This window comes from Bombina bombina, chromosome 5 (assembly GCF_027579735.1).
Source record: "Bombina bombina isolate aBomBom1 chromosome 5, aBomBom1.pri, whole genome shotgun sequence".
Taxonomy (NCBI): Eukaryota; Metazoa; Chordata; class Amphibia; order Anura; family Bombinatoridae; genus Bombina; species Bombina bombina.
The window spans coordinates 8,871,918-8,884,664 of record NC_069503.1 but is presented as its reverse complement, the minus strand read 5'-3'; the positions used below and the strand labels follow the sequence as shown (position 1 = coordinate 8,884,664).

Below are 12,747 nucleotides of genomic sequence, written 5' to 3'. Positions count from 1 at the left end.
TGTCTTTATGCTCTGCAGTGTCGGTTACGTATATATAATGCATGTAAGACATCTATATGGCGATTAGGTCCCTGCAGTGTCTCGTAACGATATAAATAATCTCATGTAATACATCTAGTGATTGTCTTTATGCTCTGACAGTGTCCCTGTAACATCATAAATAAATCGCAGGATAAAGCCTCAATATTAGGTCTTTATGCTTCTGCAGTGGCTGTAAAACTATATAAATAATCGCATGTAATACAACTATATGTCTTTATGCTTCTGCAGCGTCTGTTAGACTATATAATATAATCTCTTGGTATATACATCTATATGTCTTTATGCTCTGCAGTGGTCTGTAACTATATAAATAATCTCATGTAATACATCTATATGTCTTTATGCTCCTGCAGTGTCTGTAACTAATAAATAATCTCATGTAATACATCTATATGTCTTTATGCTCTGCAGTGTCTGTAACTATAAATAATCTCATGTAATACATCTATATGTCTTTATGCTCTGCAGTGTCTGTAACTATAAAATAATCTCATGTAATACATCTATATGTCTTTATGCTCTGCAGTGTCTGTAACTATATAAATAATCTCATGTAATACATCTATATGTCTTTATGCCTCTGCAGTGTCTGTAACTATATAAATAATCTCATGTAATACATCTATATGTCTTTATGCTCTGCAGTGTCTGTAACTATATAAATAATCTCATGTAATACATCTATATGTCTTTATGCTCTGCAGTGTCTGTAACTATAAATATAATCTCATGTAATACATCTATATGTCTTTATGCTCTGCAGTGTCTGTAACTATATAAATAATCTCATGTAATACATCTATATGTCTTTATGCTCTGCAGTGTCTGTAACTTATAAATAATCTCATGTAATACATCTATATGTCTTTTATGCTCTGCAGTGTCTGTAACTATATAAATAATCTCATGTAATACATCTATATGTCTTTATGCTCTGCAGTGTCTGTAACTATATATTATAATCTCATGTAATACATCTATATGTCTTTATGCTCTGCAGTGTCTGTAACTATATAAATAATCGCATGTAATACATCTATATGTCTTTATGCTCTGCAGTGTCTGTAACTATATAAATAATCTCATGTAATACATCTATATGGTCTTTATGCTCTGCAGTGTCCTGTACTATATAAATAATCTCATGTAATACATCTATATGTCTTTATGCTCTGCAGTGTCTGTAACTATATAAATAATCTCATGCAATACATCTATATGTCTTTATGCTCTGCAGTGTCTGTAACTATAAATAATCTCATGTAATACATCTATATGTCTTTATGCTCTGCAGTGTCTGTAACTATAAATAATCTCATGTAATACATCTATATGTCTTTATGCTCTGCAGTTTCTGTAACTATAAATAATCTCATGTAATACATCTATATGTCTGTATGCTCTGCAGTGTCTGTAACTATATAAATAATCTCATGTAATACATCTATATGTCTTTATGCTCTGCAGTGTCTGTAACTATATATATAATCTCATGTAATACATCTATATGTCTTTATGCTCTGCAGTGTCTGTAACTAACTATATATATAATCTCATGTAATACATCTATATGTCTTTATGCTCTGCAGTGTCTGTAACTATATAAATAATCTCATGTAATACATCTATATGTCTTTATGCTCTGCAGTGTCTGTAACTATATAAATAATCTCATGTAATACATCTATATGTCTTTATGCTCTGCAGTGTCTGTAACTATAAATAATCTCATGTAATACATCTATATGTCTTTATGCTCTGCAGTGTCTGTAACTATATAAATAATCTCATGTAATACATCTATATGTCTTTATGCTCTGCACTGTCTGTAACTATATAAATAATCTCATGTAATACATCTATATGTCTTTATGCTCTGCAGCGTCTGTAACTATATAAATAATCTCATGTAATACATCTATATGTCTTTATGCTCTGCAGTGTCTGTAACTATATAAATAATCTCATGTAATACATCTATATGTCTTTATGCTCTGCAGTGTCTGTAACTATATAAATAATCTCATGTAATACATTTATATGTCTTTACGCTCTGCAGTGTCTGTAACTATAAATAATCGCATGTAATACATCTATATGTCTTTACGCTCTGCAGTGTCTATAACTATATAAATAATCGCATGTAATACATCTATATGTCTTTATGCTCTGCAGTGTCTGTAACTATAAATAATCTCATGTAATACATCTATATGTCTTTATGCTCTGCAGTGTCTGTAACTATATAAATAATCTCATGTAATACATCTATATGTCTTTATGCTCTGCAGTGTCTGTAACTATATAAATAATCTCATGTAATACATCTATATGTCTTTATGCTCTGCAGTGTCTGTAACTATAAATAATCTCATGTAATACATCTATATGTCTTTATGCTCCTGCAGTGTCTGTAACTATAAATAATCTCATGTAATACATCTATATGTCTTTATGCTCTGCAGTGTCTGTAACTATAAATAATCTCATGTAATACATCTATATGTCTTTATGCTCTGCAGTGTCTGTAACTATATAAATAATCTCATGTAATACATCTATATGTCTTTATGCTCTGCAGTGTCTGTAACTATATAAATAATCTCATGTAATACATCTATATGTCTTTATGCTCTGCAGTGTCTGTAACCTATATAAATAATCTCATGAATACATCTATATGTCTTTATGCTCTGCAGTGTCTGTAACTATAAATAATCTCATGTAATACATCTATATGTCTTTATGCTCTGCAGTGTCTGTAACTATAAATAATCTCATGTAATACATCTATATGTCTTTATGCTCTGCAGTGTCTGTAACTATAAATAATCTCATGTAATACATCTATATGTCTTTATGCTCTGCAGTGTCTGTAACTATAAATAATCTCATGTAATACATCTATATGTCTTTATGCTCTGCAGTGTCTGTAACTATATAAATAATCTCATGTAATACATCTATATGTCTTTATGCTCTGCAGTGTCTGTAACTATATAAATAATCTCATGTAATACATCTATATGTCTTTATGCTCTGCAGTGTCTGTAACTATATAAATAATCTCATGTAATACATCTATATGTCTTTATGCTCTGCAGTGTCTGTAACTATATAAATAATCTCATGTAATACATCTATATGTCTTTATGCTCTGCAGTGTCTGTAACTATAAATAATCTCATGTAATACATCTATATGTCTTTATGCTCTGCAGTGTCTGTAACTATATAAATAATCTCATGTAATACATCTATATGTCTTTATGCTCTGCAGTGTCTGTAACTATAAATAATCTCATGTAATACATCTATATGTCTTTATGCTCTGCAGTGTCTGTAACTATAAATAATCTCATGTAATACATCTATATGTCTTTATGCTCTGCAGTGTCTGTAACTATAAATAATCTCATGTAATACATCTATATGTCTTTATGCTCTGCAGTGTCTGTAACTATATATATAATCTCATGTAATACATCTATATGTCTTTATGCTCTGCAGTGTCTGTAACTATATAAATAATCTCATGTAATACATCTATATGTCTTTATGCTCTGCAGTGTCTGTAACTATATAATAATCTCATGTAATACATCTATATGTCTTTATGCTCTGCAGTGTCTGTAACTATATAAATAATCTCATGTAATACATCTATATGTCTTTATGCTCTGCAGTGTCTGTAACTATAAATAATCTCATGTAATACATCTATATGTCTTTATGCTCTGCAGTGTCTGTAACTATATAAATAATCTCATGTAATACATCTATATGTCTTTATGCTCTGCAGTGTCTGTAACTATATAAATAATCTCATGTAATACATCTATATGTCTTTATGCTCTGCAGTGTCTGTAACTATATAAATAATCTCATGTAATACATCTATATGTCTTTATGCTCTGCAGTGTCTGTAACTATATAAATAATCTCATGTAATACATCTATATGTCTTTATGCTCTGCAGTGTCTGTAACTATATAAATAATCTCATGTAATACATCTATATGTCTTTATGCTCTGCAGTGTCTGTAACTATAAATAATCTCATGTAATACATCTATATGTCTTTATGCTCTGCAGTGTCTGTAACTATATAAATAATCTCATGTAATACATCTATATGTCTTTATGCTCTGCAGTGTCTGTAACTATATAAATAATCTCATGTAATACATCTATATGTCTTTATGCTCTGCAGTGTCTGTAACTATATAAATAATCTCATGTAATACATCTATATGTCTTTATGCTCTGCAGTGTCTGTAACTATATAAATAATCTCATGTAATACATCTATATGTCTTTATGCTCTGCAGTGTCTGTAACTATATAAATAATCTCATGTAATACATCTATATGTCTTTATGCTCTGCAGTGTCTGTAACTATATAAATAATCTCATGTAATACATCTATATGTCTTTATGCTCTGCAGTGTCTGTAACTATAAATAATCGCATGTAATACATCTATATGTCTTTATGCTCTGCAGTGTCTGTAACTATATAAATAATCTCATGTAATACATCTATATGTCTTTACGCTCTGCTGTGTCTGTAACTATATAAATAATCTCATGTAATACATCTATATGTCTTTATGCTCTGCTGTGTCTGTAACTATATAAATAATCTCATGTAATACATCTATATGTCTTTATGCTCTGCAGTGTCTGTAACTATATAAATAATCTCATGTAATACATCTATATGTCTTTATGCTCTGCAGTGTCTGTAACTATAAATAATCTCATGTAATACATCTATATGTCTTTATGCCCTGCAGTGTCTGTAACTATAAATAATCTCATGTAATACATCTATATGTCTTTATGCTCTGCAGTTTCTGTAACTATAAATAATCTCATGTAATACATCTATATGTCTGTATGCTCTGCAGTGTCTGTAACTATAAATAATCTCATGTAATACATCTATATGTCTTTATGCTCTGCAGTGTCTGTAACTATATAAATAATCTCATGTAATACATCTATATGTCTTTATGCTCTGCAGTGTCTGTAACTATATAAATAATCTCATGTAATACATCTATGTCTTTGTGCTCTGCAGTGTCTGTAACTATAAATAATCTCATGTAATACATCTATATGTCTTTATGCTCTGCAGTGTCTGTAACTATATAAATAATCTCATGTAATACATCTATATGTCTTTATGCTCTGCAGTGTCTGTAACTATAAATAATCTCATGTAATACATCTATAGGTCTTTATGCTCTGCAGTGTCTGTAACTATATAAATAATCTCATGTAATACATCTATATGTCTTTATGCTCTGCAGTGTCTGTAACTATATAAATAATCTCATGTAATACATCTATAGGTCTTTATGCTCTGCAGTGTCTGTAACTATATAAATAATCTCATGTAATACATCTATATGTCTTTATGCTCTGCAGTGTCTGTAACTATATAAATAATCTCATGTAATACATCTATATGTCTTTATGCCCTGCAGTGTCTGTAACTATATAAATAATCTCATGTAATACATCTATATGTCTTTATGCTCTGCAGTGTCTGTAACTATAAATAATCTCATGTAATACATCTATAGGTCTTTATGCTCTGCAGTGTCTGTAACTATATAAATAATCTCATGTAATACATCTATATGTCTTTATGCTCTGCAGTGTCTGTAACTATATAAATAATCTCATGTAATACATCTATATGTCTTTATGCTCTGCAGTGTCTGTAACTATAAATAATCTCATGTAATACATCTATATGTCTTTACGCTCTGCAGTGTCTATAACTATATAAATAATCTCATGTAATACATCTATATGTCTTTATGCTCTGCAGTGTCTGTAACTATATAAATAATCTCATGTAATACATCTATATGTCTTTATGCCCTGCAGTGTCTGTAACTATATAAATAATCTCATGTAATACATCTATATGTCTTTATGCTCTGCAGTGTCTGTAACTATAAATAATCTCATGTAATACATCTATAGGTCTTTATGCTCTGCAGTGTCTGTAACTATATATAATCGCATGTAATACATCTATATGTCTTTATGCTCTGCACTGTCTGTAACTATATAAATAATCTCATGTAATACATCTATATGTCTTTATGCTCTGCAGCGTCTGTAACTATATAAATAATCTCATGTAATACATCTATATGTCTTTATGCTCTGCAGTGTCTGTAACTATATAAATAATCTCATGTAATACATCTATATGTCTTTATGCTCTGCAGTGTCTGTAACTATATAAATAATCTCATGTAATACATCTATATGTCTTTATGCTCTGCAGTGTCTGTAACTATATAAATAATCTCATGTAATACATCTATATGTCTTTATGCTCTGCAGTGTCTGTAACTATATAAATAATCTCATGTAATACATCTATATGTCTTTATGCCCTGCAGTGTCTGTAACTATATAAATAATCTCATGTAATACATCTATATGTCTTTATGCTCTGCAGTGTCTGTAACTATATAAATAATCTCATGTAATACATCTATATGTCTTTATGCTCTGCAGCGTCTGTAACTATATAAATAATCGCATGTAATACATCTATATGTCTTTATGCTCTGCAGTGTCTGTAACTATATAAATAATCTCATGTAATACATCTATATGTCTTTTTGCTCTGCAGTGTCTGTAACTATAAATAATCGCATGTAATACATCTATATGTCTTTATGCTCTGCAGTGTCTGTAACTATATAAATAATCTCATGCAATACATCTATATGTCTTTATGCTCTGCAGTGTCTGTAACTATAAATAATCTCATGCAATACATCTATATGTCTTTATGCCCTGCAGTGTCTGTAACTATAAATAATCTCATGTAATACATCTATATGTCTTTATGCTCTGCAGTTTCTGTAACTATAAATAATCTCATGTAATACATCTATATGTCTGTATGCTCTGCAGTGTCTGTAACTATATAAATAATCTCATGTAATACATCTATATGTCTTTATGCTCTGCAGTGTCTGTAACTATATAAATAATCTCATGTAATACATCTATATGTCTTTATGCTCTGCAGTGTCTGTAACTATATAAATAATCTCATGTAATACATCTATATGTCTTTATGCTCTGCAGTGTCTGTAACTATAAATAATCTCATGTAATACATCTATAGGTCTTTATGCTCTGCAGTGTCTGTAACTATATAAATAATCTCATGTGATACATCTATATGTCTTTATGCTCTGCAGTGTCTGTAACTATAAATAATCTCATGTAATACATCTATATGTCTTTATGCTCTGCAGTGTCTGTAACTATATAAATAATCTCATGTAATACATCTATATGTCTTTATGCTCTGCAGTGTCTGTAACTATATAAATAATCTCATGTAATACATCTATATGTCTTTATGCTCTGCAGTGTCTGTAACTATATAAATAATCTCATGTAATACATCTATATGTCTTTATGCTCTGCAGTGTCTGTAACTATATAAATAATCTCATGTAATACATCTATATGTCTTTATGCTCTGCAGTGTCTGTAACTATATAAATAATCTCATGTAATACATTTATATGTCTTTACGCTCTGCAGTGTCTGTAACTATAAATAATCGCATGTAATACATCTATATGTCTTTACGCTCTGCAGTGTCTATAACTATATAAATAATCGCATGTAATACATCTATATGTCTTTATGCTCTGCAGTGTCTGTAACTATAAATAATCTCATGTAATACATCTATATGTCTTTATGCTCTGCAGTGTCTGTAACTATATAAATAATCTCATGTAATACATCTATATGTCTTTATGCTCTGCAGTGTCTGTAACTATATAAATAATCTCATGTAATACATCTATATGTCTTTACGCTCTCTGAGATATAAATGGTCAGTGCTTGGGAGCATTTCTGCAAGGTATTGCTATTAGCATAATGCTTCACGCAAAACCTATGAGCAGCATATGCAGATATGCTGTAATGCTCAGTGCACCAGCAGTAAAAAACAATGTGCTGCTCATTAAGTCAGTGGTAGTTTGTATGACACACATTAAGTCAGTGGTGGTTTGTATGGCACACATTAAGTCAGTGGTGGTTTGTATGACACACACTAATCAGTGGTAGTTTGTATGACACACATTAAGTCAGTGGTGGTTTGTATGACACACATTAAGTCAGTGGTGGTTTGTATGACACACATTTAGTCAGTGGTGGTTTGTATGACACACATTAAGTCAGTGGTGGTTTGTATGACACACACTAATCAGTGGTAGTTTGTATGACACACACTAATTCAGTGGTGGTTTGTATGACACACATTAAGTCAGTGGTGGTTTGTATGACACACACTAATCAGTGGTAGTTTGTATGACACACACTAATTCAGTGGTGGTTTGTATGACACACATTAAGTCAGTGGTGGTTTGTATGACACACATTAAGTCAGTGGTGGTTTGTATGACACACATTAAGTCAGTGGTAGTTTGTATGACACACACTAATCATTGGTAGTTTGTATGACACACACTAATCATTGGTAGTTTGTATGACACACATTAAGTCAGTGGTGGTTTGTATGACACACATTAAGTCAGTGGTAGTTTGTATGACACACACTAATCATTGGTAGTTTGTATGATACACATTAAGTCAGTGGTGGTTTGTATGACACACATTAAGTCAGTGGTAGTTTGTATGACACACACTAATCATTGGTAGTTTGTATGACACACATTAAGTCAGTGGTGGTTTGTATGACACACATTAAGTCAGTGGTAGTTTGTATGACACACATTAAGTCAGTGTTAGTTTGTATGACACACACTAATTAGTGGTAGTTTGTATGATACACATTAAGTCAGTGGTAGTTTGTATGACACATACTAATCATTGGTAGTTTGTATGACACACATTAAGTCAGTGGTAGTTTGTATGACACACATTAAGTCAGTGGTAGTTTATGACACACATTAAGTCAGTGGTAGTTTGTATGACACACACATTAAGTCAGTGGTGGTTTGTATGACACACATTAAGTCAGTGGTGGTTTGTATGACACACATTAAGTCAGTGGTTGTTTGTATGACACACATTAAGTCAGTGGTAGTTTATGACACACATTAAGTCAGTGGTTGTTTGTATGACACACATTAAGTCAGTGGTGGTTTGTATGACACACATTAAGTCAGTGGTGGTTTGTATGACACACATTAAGTCAGTGGTTGTTTGTATGACACACATTAAGTCAGTGGTGGTTTGTATGACACACATTAAGTCAGTGGTGGCTTGTATGACACACATTAAGTCAGTGGTGGTTTGTATGACATACATTAAGTCAGTGGTAGTTTGTATGACACACACTAATCATTGGTAGTTTGTATGACACACATTAAGTCAGTGGTGGTTTGTATGACACACATTAAGTCAGTGGTTGTTTGTATGACACACATTAAGTCAGTGGTAGTTTATGACACACATTAAGTCAGTGGTTGTTTGTATGACACACATTAAGTCAGTGGTGGTTTGTATGACACACATTAAGTCAGTGGTTGTTTGTATGACACACATTAAGTCAGTGGTGGTTTGTATGACACACATTAAGTCAGTGGTGGTTTGTATGACACACATTAAGTCAGTGGTGGTTTGTCTGACACACATTAAGTCAGTGGTAGTTTGTATGACACACATTAAGTCAGTGGTGGTTTGTATGACACACATTAAGTCAGTGGTGGTTTGTATGACATACATTAAGTCAGTGATAGTTTGTATGACACACATTAAGTAAGTGGTAGTTTGTATGACACACATTAAGTCACCATGGATACAGATGCTAAAGATACATCTGTATGTCCCACACAAGGTTTACATGTGTCAGTATCAGGCATATACAGATAATGAAAAGCACATCTTATTACCCATCATGCAACCGCTGACCTTTGCAAGGTATCTTACCAGGATCCTCACTCGCGTAGATATCCCATCCCACGTTCTGTTTGTGTTCTGGACTATTTCTTCTGATGTTCCGTTGTCACCGTGTACAGGTAATGTCCACGTCATATAATGCATGCTCAGTACAGACAGGGAGATCTGTGCGGGATATGTCCTGGCTTCCCAGAAAATGGTTTGTTAATTTACAGCTCAACATGTCAAATACACACACACAGCAATACACATACACAAAACACACACACAACAATACACACACATAAACATACACACACACACACACACAACAATACACACACACACACACAGCAATACAATAGCTGCCTCTAGAGTCTAGAATAGGCCCTGCATTTTCATCTAACCATGATTCTGTGATGCGTGCTAATTTGCATGTTTCAATAAGGTCTGCAATAATAGCTGTTTTGTTCTTTATTGATCTGGCATTGCATAGAATTGCTCTAATAGGACAGTCTTGGGATTCAGAGTTTTTGCTCTGTACTTTGGAGACAACGTGTCTTCTAATGGGAATCACACAAAGAGATTTTCTTGTTTTGATAGTGTGGTTTTTGTGGCTTTTAGGTTGGATCACTTCAATTGGGCTTGCGGGTGGACAGGGTGGTGGGGCAGCTGTGATAGTGTCAGGGTATAGAACTTTAAATTTTGATTTTTCCTCCACAACAGCCCCTGTCGGTCCATTTGAAAATGCTGAGTGATTTTAGGGTAGCCACTAGTAAGGGACTGAGTGCTGCAACCGCTTTTTGGGGTCTTAGGGAGTGCAGATGTGAGGGTGTATAGGTGGTCATTCCCTTTGCAGTGAAGAGGTTAAAATAGCTCCTAGTTTTTGTAGGGATGTTGGCAGTTGGGTCTGGTTACATTGCCCTGCTCTGTAAGATTCAGGCGGTGTGATATTTTGCACTTCAGGCTGCATTGTAGATAACAGATAAGAAAGCATGCAGGGGTTTTAAAACCAATCGGCTAGATTACGAGTTTTGCGTTATGAGTGAAAAAGCTTCATAACGATGCTTTTTCACTACCGCTGCTGGTATTATGAGTTTTACAGGTATATCTGTACCGCACACTTTTTTGGCCGTAACGCAACGTAACTACCACAGCTTTCAAAAAGTCCTTTTCAATGGGACTTACATAGCGCCGGTATTAAGAGTTTGCCTGTCCCGCCAAAAAGTGAGCGGTACAGCCAATACCGTCAAGTTCCATACCGTAAAGTGAAAGTCAGTAGTGATGGGTTTTATGCTACAAAGCTGTAACATAAAACTCAAATTAACGTGCTAAAAAGTACACTAACACCTACAAACTACCTAAACAGTCAATGTGTGTCGGCACCTATGTTAACTGGTTAAATACTGTTAAATAGCAAGTGGTTCTCTCACCCCTCTCCTGGTTTGGCAATGTCCAGTATCACTAAGCCTGACCTGTGGAAGAGCAGGAAAAACGACCCTCCGTATGTGCAAACCAGGTGCACATGGAGCGGGTCCGGCACTTGACGCTCTCACTGACCACTCCGGTCTCCTCTGCTTGATCCACCTACGATGGCGTGTGACGTCACTGGGTAAACTTCCGGTACACGGAACTTCTTTCTCCTCGATAGTGCTATGCGTGTGCCGGCAACAGCCAAGACCAGGATCGGTACGCTGAGGATAGCAGATGTAACACACTGGAAACTGGTGCAACATCGGCTCCGCAGGACAAGGACAATCAAAGTTCAAATGAGGTGCACAGACAGCCAGTTGTGAATACAAGTATTCTTTTCTTTATTGCAAGTAAAATATTCGCTCCCTTCAGGGATACAGGATATGAAAGTATAGTAGTGAGTGGAGGTAGCTTCACTCTAGTGACTGTCTGCTGACATGTTTCGGCGATGAAGCCGTAATCGTAGCTACAGTCTCAGGTGTACACCAGTCTAATAAATCTGTTCCTGGTACCTGATTGGTTTAAAAATATAATTAAAACCACACCTAGAGTGAAGTTAACCCCCACTCTCTTTACACATAAGACATAATGGAATAGCAATTATCCAATGCTTATTGTGACATACACAGTAATGAAATCTAAACTACATTGCATAAACAATCAATAAGTGAAAGAAATGTAAGTTTAAATAAACCTTGTAACCTTTTTTAATATAAAGACGCCAATGGATAAATATCGACTGATACAATGTTAGTCACATTTGCAAGAATGTTTAAAACAAAAGGCATGAATCATACATAAAGTGCCAATAGACCTTACATATACATATATATATATATATATATAGAACCAATTAAATCTAAATTTAAATTCATACTGGCATATGTATAGGCCAAGCTCTTGCCTAGAATTCCACGGAATATATTTATATATTTACACATAATGCAAAAGCTAATAATATCACACACTTTGATGTATAGTATTCAGGGTTCAAATACCCTGTATATAAGCAGAACTTAAACCTTGGGTACACAGACCCAGAAAATCATTCCCAAAAATTAATTAGGTCAAATTCTGAATTTAGACCTTCCGGGACTCTGGTTCTGAGTCTGTGTATCCAAAATACCTCTCTCTTTGCCAGCAATCTTTCCTTATCCCCACCTCTCTTGTTCAACTTGACCTTCTCAATAATGGTCAATCTAAGTGTCCTGGGACTTTTATTATGATGTATCTTGAAATGCTGAACCAGAGGAGTGGTCAATTTGCCAGCTTTGATATTAGAGACATGTTCCCTAATCCTCTCTCTTGTCTCCCACGTTGTGAG

The 12,747-nt window shown here is 33.6% G+C and overlaps 1 protein-coding gene across 1 annotated transcript in view; it reads right to left on the bottom strand.

The window, feature by feature from the left end:
- Positions 1-12,747, bottom strand: part of LOC128659668 (protein HEG homolog 1) — a 198,375-nt gene that overhangs the window by 87,969 nt on the left and 97,659 nt on the right. Inside the window, exon 4 of the mRNA XM_053713237.1 lies at positions 10,002-10,156. Coding sequence (XP_053569212.1) covers positions 10,002-10,156 — 155 coding nt within the window. The remainder of the gene's footprint in view (positions 1-10,001; positions 10,157-12,747) is intronic.